General features: G+C 43.4%; 1 protein-coding gene across 1 annotated transcript in view; it reads right to left on the reverse strand.

The window, feature by feature from the left end:
- Positions 1 to 10826, reverse strand: part of LOC109371356 (dual specificity protein phosphatase CDC14A) — a 51795-nt gene that overhangs the window by 11187 nt on the left and 29782 nt on the right. Inside the window, exons 5-7 of the mRNA XM_019623821.1 lie at positions 9633 to 9857; positions 4380 to 4502; positions 3329 to 3659 (exon numbers count right to left, since the gene is read on the reverse strand). Of these exons, the coding sequence (XP_019479366.1) occupies positions 3329 to 3659; positions 4380 to 4502; positions 9633 to 9857 (679 nt within the window). The remainder of the gene's footprint in view (positions 1 to 3328; positions 3660 to 4379; positions 4503 to 9632; positions 9858 to 10826) is intronic.

Below are 10826 nucleotides of genomic sequence, written 5' to 3' on the forward strand. Positions count from 1 at the left end.
AATAAAATGGAAGCGATAATCCTTACCACATTCACTCATGTAACATCCAACATCCATATATCCATTCAAGAAATAGAATACTTCGTAAGTGCCTACTGTGTGCTGCGCACTGAGCAACTGTAAAAACCAGAGGCGCCGCCCTGCCCTCACAAAGCTGACAGCCTAGTGGAGGCTACAGACAAGTGAGCAGATGATTAACATGCAGAGAGAGGGGAGGCTGTGATTAAGACCAAGGCGGGGTGGAAGAGGAGTTATGGGGAGGCACCACAGCCTAACCTCGGCTTATGGAGTCAGGCAAGGACGCTGGAGATGAATGCAATTCAGTGGCAGGTCTCTTAAAAATAAAATAGATCAAATATTCAAGACAGATACCTCCAGTAATTTCAATTTAATAAAATACTTCCACCCCATCACCCACGCCATAATCACACGTCCCTCATTTCTAAGCATTTGAAAACTCCTCTGAATGTCAGAGAAGGAACACTGACTTTTTTACAGTAAGTGGGTCAACAAAAATGAAACCTTGCACATTGTCCTGGGCAGTACGAACCTCAAGACTAGCAGAAGAGGCCAAATAAATAAAAAACTAGGATCTGACTGTTTCTTAGCAATTTGTCACAGCCATAAGGATTCCTTAACATTTGTTCCTGTTTTCTGTGTTAAAGCATTTAATGACAGAATAAGGAAATCACTTTTACATTTTTCTGGGGGCTGAACTGCTGCACAGAGTGAGAGAGCAAGTGAAGCGTTTGGAAGACATGCTAATTGCAGCTTTTAACATATTAGACTCCCTCTGAACACCCGGCATCCCCCATCCCCTAGGACTGCTGCGTCTTTCTTAAAGGTACTGGGAGGATATTGCTATACAGACTTCCTTTCCTACCTAAGGATTTAAAAGCATTCTTGCTGAGTGATTTATCCCTAGTTCTTCAAGGGTCATATGTCTCACGTTCTCAGAATACTGAAAAGAAGGACCATCTTATTTAGACAAGAAACCCACAATTAGAAAAGCTGCATTGGACCAAGAGGAATAAAACTCACAACCTCCATTTTATGCCACATAGAAAGGGAATTTCCATCTTAATTTAGACTTTCTGCCAGCAAGCCAGCAGGGGTAGGAGTTGGAGCCTTCTCTCTCCAAAAAAAACAACAGGGTTTTTTTGGGTTTCTTTAGGCAAAGATAAAGGAGGGAAAGTCAGCGACAAGAGACCTGCTACTGGCTTCTGGGAGGGTAGGAGAAAGAAAAATGTTATCATGCTGGCAATTCTATTTATAAATGCTTTCTCTTTACAATAAAATGACAAATTTAAGGAGGAGAAGAGGAGAATAGCAGCAGCTGCCCACACAAACTATTACTTTAAATTTAATTATAGGAAAATTAGTCTATTTAGGCCAGAAGAGGCAGAAAGAGGAAAAGGAGGAGGAGGAGGAGAGGTGAAGAAAAATAAGAAAATATGGACTGAAACCAAAATCAAGTTATATAAGCACGGAGTAAGGAGGGAATCAACAACCATCTAAAGAATTCCCCCACGCTTCCACTAGCAAAGAGGAAAACTGAGAGCTAGAAAAAGGAGAATGTTATTCCTCTCAAGCTACCAAGGCTTCTGGTATTCAACTATACATGTGGATTAGACAAAACCTTTAGCTGTGAAATCAGCAAGATAGTTACTTATGTATATATCTCTGTCTAATACTTTCTCTGAAAGTAGAGAGATCTGTCTCAAAAAGAGGCTGACCCACAATCCATACATGAAAATATTGACTGAACTCAATCAAGCATATGACCCGTGAACCTAGTTATGAAAATGTAAATACACTATCATTTTCCATCTAACTTTAGTCGCTAGAATCTAAGTTTTACTGACACACATACACCCATAACGCAGTGGGATTCCAGTCCAATTAAGGGGTAGGGTGGGCTGGCAGTTGCCTGGGACTCGACTCTATACAGGCATCCAAAATGATGTTTAAAAAAATCACTGGTAATAAAATCAGATAGGGAAAATTATATGTGCCAGAAAGGACTGTATGGGGGGGGGGGGACTTTGAAAAGAAGCCTGAGGTAGAAATGGGAGTGGTAATGAGTCCAACAAAAATACACACACACGCACACATACACTGTCCTCATGCACACACATAAACCCACATGCACACTGCATCCTCATGTTAGAAAAATGGTTTCTAATCTGCCATCTAAGTAAAGTGGGTGCCATTAACTGTTACCTGTGGGGCTATTGCTTTGCCAAGTGGGCCATGAGAGACACTGCCACCAGCACTTCTCCCCAATTCCCCCCTGAAGAAATCAGCCTCTCCCTGGATGATGGTTGATGAAACGCTGGAAGAATGGTGGCACGAAGGGGTGCCCGCAGCCTTCCCAGGACACCCAGAGCTTGCTTGAGCCCTGAGTGGAATCAATGTTGCACTGTAATATTGATTCACATTTTCTTCACCTGTGTGAGCTACTTCTCTCTCCTTTTTTGTCCTTGTTCTCTCAAATCAAAACTCACACTCCGACAGATCTCAATTGCCTTTGATGCAATAAAAAAAATATGTGATTAAAGTGATTCAGAGCAGGGGGTGAACGGAGGACAGATTTTACCCTAATAGGGACCATTAGTAATTAAACAGTGGGCTTGAGAACCTAAAGGACTCATGGGGAAAACATGCTTGGAGAACTTTCATCCTGTCTCTCGGGGAGGATGGCTAATTGAACCATCTTCCTAATACGCTGCCCCCCTTCCCTGACATCCCAGGTAAGCCTTCCTTATAAACACCTTCCATTTGCCACTGAACTAATTGTGGGTCAATTCCTTGCAGGTGACACAGTCAAGGGACCAGTGGTTAGTTCTAAGAACATACTGTTCAATCAGCACCTTCCACATTCAAATATTCCCAAATTCATCCACTAATATACGATCTGGAAGAAGCCAAGTTTCCTAAAACACTGTCTGCCGTGAATCTGCGCCTGGCTTTGCACCAGATATACACAGTGACTTGAACACTGAACTGAGAAGTAACTTAAGTCAACAGTGTCCCTGATGAAGTGAATGAAAGCTATTTCCCTTCTAAGAGAAATCACTTCAAAAGGAGTAGGGGGAGGAGAAGAAAAAGAAGGAAGGAAGAAAACCCGGTGGAAACTTGGTGTTTACTGGAAGAGGAGCCAGCAGGACGGACGTGCACAGAGGTTCACAGCTCAGAGGGAAGGCATGGATCAGAAGGCCTCCTTGGCGCTATTAAATTTCTTTGGTGGCAGCCTCGGCAGGGCAGGCGAGGCACAAAAGTTGCGTTCAGGGTTCTCAGGGTCAAGAGGTGGTGTCTGCGAACTTACGGGGATGGACCGGCTCAGGAATCTGGCTGAGGAGGAGGAGAGGCTGGTGTAGGAGGGCCGGAGGACGGTGACGTGCTCCTCTGTCTTGGCGCCCTGGGGGCCGGGCTGGCCGCTCAGGGTGCTCCCGCTGCTGCTGTAGCTTCGGCTGTACTGGTTGTTGTTGAGCTCGGGGTAATTTCTGGCAGGCGGCTGGGAGCTGCCATTCAAGAGGTTGGTGAACGGGTTGGCTACGAAACTCGCCTTGGAGGATGAGGTCTTTTTGTTCTCTGGGTCATCTGTGGCAGCGTTCAAGTTCCCTAGAGAACTGGCTAGCCGGGAGTTTATGGAAAAGCTGAATGGAAAACACAGGTGAGGGGGGGGGGAAAAACAGACAATGATGGATACTCACACAGAGTTCGTGTCTCTAAAACATAATTAGGACATCAGGGGAATGCGATGAAGACAGTTCTGATCAACGCAAATGGTGACAGAATGGCTTCTTTATCACTCTTGGTGACATTATAACATGTGGCCTTTAGTAAGACACACTAACTTCCTCTGTGATAAGACAGTACATTAAGACCCAAGGAGCTTTGTAAAAACACTATGACCAGAGATCCTGAAATAGAGCCTCTGGGGGTTCTACTAGTCCTGAGGCAGAAAGTAAATGAAAAGGGCTATATAAGCAGAGACTCAAAAGCAGACATAAGCACAAGATTTAACTTGTCCATGTTCGATCACATGACTACATGAAATGTCCCTGCCCATCTTGGTTCTGCCCATACACACTAGGGAAGAAATGACAATAACATGGAACTCCAGTATGTGCGGCTGAACTCCATTTTCGGACCCTGTTAGGCAACCTTTAGAAAGCGATGCTATTACAGCGCTCCCGCCGTGGCCTTGTCCCCCGCAATTAGAGAGGAACAGAAGCCCCAGAGGAAACAGAGCCTGTGTGGTTTCTCCCCTCCCCGCTGGCCCCCTCCTCTGACAAACTTCAGCCAAACTCACTGTCTGCTGCTGGCTTCCTTTATCTCCCGCCAGTGCCTCGGAAGAGAGAGAAGAAAATTACCTTCTTACGCTGGCGCCCGAGGACAGAGAGCCTCTGTTTATCCTCTTGGCCGTCGCTGAAGGGGACAAAGCCACTTTTGAGGTCTTCAAAGTAGATGCAGATCCTTGTGGGGAAGAACTCAATCTTTGTGGAGAAAAACGGGCAAGGAGTAGGACGAAAGCCTGTGTTAACTTGACATTCGGCCATTGGCTAGGACAAGATAAACTAATAACCACTAAAGAGAGGCCAGCAGGTCCTAATAACAGTGCCTGCAGCAGCAGCCAGCATCGACACAGCGCTGCTCTGTGCCAGGCGCTCTTTTAAGAACCTGACAGATGTGGTTCCAGTGAGGTGGCTGAGATCTCAGTCCCCGCTTTGCAAGTGAGGAAACGGGGGGCACAGTGGAAAAGCTCCTCATCCAAAGTTACTCAGTGAGTATGTGGAAAAGCTGAGATTCACATCCAGGATCCAGAGTCCTACTGTGAACATCGATCCGGCCATCGTTCTCTTCCCTGCTGCCGCCACTCATTCCTCATGTGTCCTGAGATTCTACTGCTTTAGGTTTCTCATCTAGCCTCTCCCTTCCACCCTGCAACTAACCTAACAATATTTCTTATATCCTTGACGACTACTAGTAGCATCTTTTAATCTTATTCCTTCAAATTCAAATTCTGAATAGCCTCCAGCGAAATCTAAAATATTTAATCATGTTACTTTACCGTTTAATACATTTCATCTTTCCTCGGTGCCCACACAGCCTAAACTCCTGGGTTTGGCTTGTAAAAGCCTCCAACACCTGGCGTTTTGAGGAGGCCCAACTACCCACACTTTCCCTCTAGATNGGTGACAAACCAGCTTTCCTAAAGTCACAGATTTAGAATTAACATTACCTAAAAAGCACTGATTGCATTGCTCACATTGAAAGAACACAGCCCCTCTAAGTTGTTCACTCTTTTTTGACGATGAAAACCTATGAGAAAACGTTTTAATCCTCTTATTTCTTTTCTGATGAACATGTTACTTATTCATGCCTTTGCGTCATCATTCACGTCACTCTCTTCATCTCTCATATCACTAGTCTGTCTTTGAAGCCTGAAATTTATTTCCTGCAATGTCCCTGGTACCCATCTCTAATTCTTTGTCCAAATTCTAGCCCCGTGGACAAATCCCCACCCGCTTTTGGAAGACAGTATAGTGGTCTCTTTTTTAGCCTTTCTGGCTCCAATCTTCCACCATCCGATTCACTGTCACATTGCTGCAGCCCAATCTTCCTTAAATACATGTGGATCACAGGACTCGCCTACTTCAAATACTCCAAAGTAGAAATACGATGAATAAGTTCAGAATACCCATGTCTACATTAGGATCTGTGGATCTTACTGTACATATTTACCAATTCTCTACACAAATGGGCAATATCTATACAGGTGTATTAGTTTCCTATCTACACAAAGCTGCTGTAACCAATTACCACAAAGTTAGTGGCTTAGAAGAATGCATAATTACTTTTATACAATTCTGGAGTCAGAACTCCAACATCAGTTTTGAATCAAATTTCCACTCCAAACAAAACATTATGGCTTGCCTTTAAAAGACTGACAATACCACGTGTTTGTCAGTACCTGAGGAAAACGGGAACTTCCACACACTGCTGATGGCAATGTAAACTGGCATACCTACTTTGGAAAACTCTTTGGTAGCACCTGCGACAGCTGAATGTTCCAATCACAGGTATATATCCAACAGACAGGCATACCGAAAGATAGGAAATAGCCCAAAAGCTATATGCTCTATGACTCCATATACATAACACTCTGGAAATGACAAAATATATATAAAGGGAGAGCATGTCAGCAATGGTCAGGAGTTAAAGACGGTATGGGCAGGAAGGGAGTGTGATCATACAAAAGCAATGTGAAGGTTTCCTGTGGTGATGAAAGCATTCCCGATCTCAACTGTACCGATGCCAATACCCTGATTTTGATATTGTTTGCATAGTGTCGCAAGATGCCAGCCTCGGGGGAAAGTGGGTAAAGAGCACACAGGAGCCTTCCCTATTAGTTATTACAACTGCATGTCAATCTACAATGATCTCAAAATGTTTAATTTAAAAAACAGTGTGTGCGAGTGAGTGAGTGTGTGAGTGAGTGTGTGTGTTTGTGTGTGTGTGTGTGTGTGTGTGTGTGTTACAGTCAGATCACATCACTCCTCTGCTCAATACCCTCTGCTGACTTTTCATCTCACCCAAAGAAAAGCCACACTCCTGCAAGGCGTGGGAGGGACCTGCCCCTTTCCCTCCTGGCTCATCTCACTGTCCTCTGAGCCACAGTGGCCTGGGGCATGTTCCCATTCACGGCCAGGGCCTCTGTTCCCTCAGGGTGAAGCCTCTTCTCCAAAACACCCATGGGACTTATTCTCTTAGTTCCTCAAATCTTTGCTCAAACGTCTTTTCCATGAGCTCCACAACTACCACCCTATTTAAAGCTGCTTTCTCTAGCACCCCCTATTCTTCCCTACCTTATTTTTCTGCACAGCACCTATTATCATCAGAGAAACTATACAATGTATACATTTGCCTGTTAACAGTATTCTCTATAATAATATGTAATATATATAATATAGTCTCTATAACACACTATTGCTACGCAGGACAATAAAGATAGTGTTGAATGAAAGAAACCAGACACACATACTGTCTGGTCCCATTTATAGAAGGTTCAAAATCAGGCAAAATTCATCTGTGGTGTTAGAAGTAAGAGTAATGGTTACTTGGGCAGAAGAACCGGGTGGTGAAGGAAGGGGCACGGGGGTGGGGGTGGGGCGGTTCTGGAGGCTGACGGTTCCAGCCGCTAATCTGGAGGGTGGTTACATGGGTACATTTGCTTCGTGAACATTTATGGAGCCTACCTCTCAAATCACCCACCGCCAGCTCATTGTATTTCACCGACACGAGCCTTCTTGCCGGGCTTCAAAAACGGTACGCTTTCCCCCAGTGGCACAATTCACACTGACAGCACTGGCTCCTTTCCACCCGCAGGTCCCGGCTGTTTTAAGCAGCCTTCCTTGACTACACTTACTCTAAAGGGCCCTCCCCACCCCCAGCGGTCACCTCTCTCCCCTGCTGCTGGTCTCTAGGGTCCTATCACCCTCAGAAATCATCGCGTATATAAACTTACACACTTGTTCATGGTGTGCTCCTTCCATAAGCGCCCTGGGAGTCAAGGACCTTCTTCCTCTGTCATGGTCACTGCTGCAGCCCAGGACCAAGGGCCTTGCCTGACAGGACGCACCTACCAGAGAGCTACCGGATGGACGAACGGCACCAGTGTTGTCTGCCATATGTATGTCAAGACACAGGCTTGGAAAGGAGGAAAAAGAGGAGTCGGAGAGAACAAAACCAATGTACAGTCAAGTGAAGTGATACTCTGCTGTCGCTCAGAGACACACTGGGCAGACTGGGCCTCAGACCGCCGCCTGGAAGGAGGCGATGGAAAAGTGTGGGAGAGCCGGTGAGTAATGCGGACATTTGCCAGGTGAGCCCTAGGAGAAATACCGTGAAACACAGAAGGTATCGTGCCTCAGACAACGAACCTGCCTTCAGGAAGGTGCTGACTGAGGCATTAGCAATGACTAATTTNAACATTTGAATAAATGCTCATATTTCAAACTGACTTATTTTAAATTTCAATCAAATTGGGATCTAAAAAGGTATGAGAATGAAATGTTCTAACTACCAGATGTTGATTTAATACAGATTATGATATAGAAAGCATTATGTTCCGACAAGATACATATGTTTCTCAGATAGCTGGGTAAATTTTATGTGTGTCTTTTCAGAGGTCATAACTTAAAGTCCTATTTACTTGAACTCTATCTGGGAAGGAAATGCTGACCAAGGCAGGAAAAAGGTTCTTACATAGCTCTATTAGCACATTAAAATGCCAGTTCAAATCCTTTTTGTTTGCTTTGAGTAGGCCAGACTATAACACAGAGACAAGGAAAAGTCAACAAAGGCCCTGAACATCAACATGACCTTGGCTAAGATTTACATTTTGTCAGGACAGATGACTCAAACAAGTAAACTCAGCCACTTCTCCAGTGGCTGTCCTGGAGAACACACCACAGGGTTGAAAAACTGGCTCTTTCAGCAGTTCCCATCCTTTGTCCTTGAAGAAAATTCCTTCTCCCTATCTTTAAGCACTCTAGTTATCTTTCTTGGTGAAAGAAACCTGTTTTAAATGCCAGTTATTGACCCAAGAGAGCTATGATTCATTCCTTCCATTTCAGGTTCCATAAGCGCTAAGCCTGAGCCACAGTCGTTTCTTCAAGGCCCTTGTCCAGGTCTAATGGGCCACTGCTTAGTAGAATATAAATCTACCCTTGCTGCTTAAATATTTTAACAGCTGTTTTCTTTTTTGTGGTTCCTTTAGAGGCATAAAAATATAAATATAAACCAGGTGCTTAGCTTCACCTCAGGCATACTCTGGTAGAAAGAGCTAAACTAGGCATTAGATTCCCAGTTCTCAAGGTGGTCCCACTACTAAACTCTGTGCTTCGGCAAATCACAAATTTTGTGGGACCCCGGTTTCTGATTCGCACATGAGGGCAACTAGAACAAATGATTTCAAGGTTGCTTCTCTCTCTAAAAATGCTCCTGAGCTAATTCTTAGTACATCACTTCTGTTTTTATTCAGAGGTAGCAGGATGTAATAGAAAAAACATGGATTTGGAATCAGATAGACAATAGATTGAATCATGTTTCTAACCCTAGGTTAGAACTTTGCTGCTATTCAATTTCTTTACTATAAAACAGAGACAATATTGCTTGAACTACCAGGTAGTTATAAAGATCAAATCAGACAATGTATGTCAACTGTTTCACAGTGGTTTGCTTACAATAACAAAAGTTGTTATTGAGTTATGTTGTTCAACTCTGGACTTACTTTAGAAATCACTATGAATTTGAGGCTTTCAGTGTACCACTTGTTAATATGTACTATTTCTTCAATTGTCATATTAAAATTTTTCTTCTTGATATCTAGTTCGTTTTCAAGTAAAAAGTTTGCTTCTTGATTTCCTTTCTGTAAATATTCTCCAAACCAGAGTAGTCTCCTTTATAACTGTGCTCTTTAAATTACAGCTTTCTTCTTTTTAAGGATAACTGCTTTCTTTGCTCTGATTCTTGCTTTATAAGTGAATGACTCCACACCTGAAGTTTTAGTATTCTCAGCATCTCAGAAAAGAGATGTGACTATTAAGTTATATGCGTCCAACCGGGAAACACAGAAATGGAGAACATGAGTCTTAAGGAGACATGAACACTTCCTGGGAAAACTCACCTCTCCAAATCTCTCCACGTTTTGTATTTTCGATAAGTTTCCACCAATAGACATATCATCCAAGCTAGAAAGAATTTTATTAATACTTCCATCACTGGACGGTCTATTTTTCAGTTTGGATCGGAAAATGTCTCCTTGGACCCATAATGAGGCTTGTTTTCTGTAAAAAGGGGAAAAAACAAAGTAATCTTTAAAATAAGTTACTATCATCTCAGAAGAATGATGCCTTATAAATAAAAAGATTAACAGATAAACATTTACAAATCAGAACAGAGAGATTATGAAGTCTCAGAATAAAAATATAGTCACTTTCTAAAGCCAAAATAAATTATATTAAAATCCTATATAAAACACAAGCAACCATCTTCCAATATATGTCTACATAGCCATATATGGATTGATTATTAAAGTTCTCAGATGCTTAGAATGAATTCCACAGCAATGAAGATTATGAGCCCATTTTTCTTTTATAGATTTTGTGAATTTGAAATCTGTAAGATAATGCCTCAAATAGCAATTTGATTTGTCAGTAAAAATAGTTGGAGTGAGGGCCGGCCGAGTGGCACGCTGGTTGACTTGGCTTGGGACACCAGCTCTGAGCACCAGGGCCCCAGTTTCGATCCCACATGAAGGGCCAGTGATGACGCTGCGCCCTCTACAGCTAAGATGGTGAACAACAACTCCACCTGGAGCTGGGCTGCCACGAGCCCCTGGGGATGGCGTAGGCCGCAGTGGGGTGGCAGTGGGCTGCTGTAAAACTACTGTGAGTGGCCGGCAGCTGGCGTGAGCGGCAGTCCAAGGGCCAGTGAGTGACTACCTCACCCGGGAAGAGCGCAATGATCACAATACGAACATGGTCCAGTGAAACGGCGTCCTCCACAACTAGACTGAAGAACCAAAGGACAGCAACTCGTCTGTTCCCCTTCCTGATTCCCCAACGCTGTTCCCCTTTCCCCATTCCACAATAAAATCTTTTTTTAAAAAAAATTAAATAAATAAATAAATAAATACATATCAAAGCAGAACAAAGCTAGAGTAAGTATGAAAAGGAACCTTTAAAGTTGCTATCATAGAAGACAGCAAGGCAGTGCACATCATTACATTGTTTTAACAACAGTGTTTATAAAGC

This window comes from Hipposideros armiger, unplaced genomic scaffold, assembly GCF_001890085.2.
Source record: "Hipposideros armiger isolate ML-2016 unplaced genomic scaffold, ASM189008v1 scaffold_563, whole genome shotgun sequence".
Classification (NCBI taxonomy): Eukaryota; Metazoa; Chordata; class Mammalia; order Chiroptera; family Hipposideridae; genus Hipposideros; species Hipposideros armiger.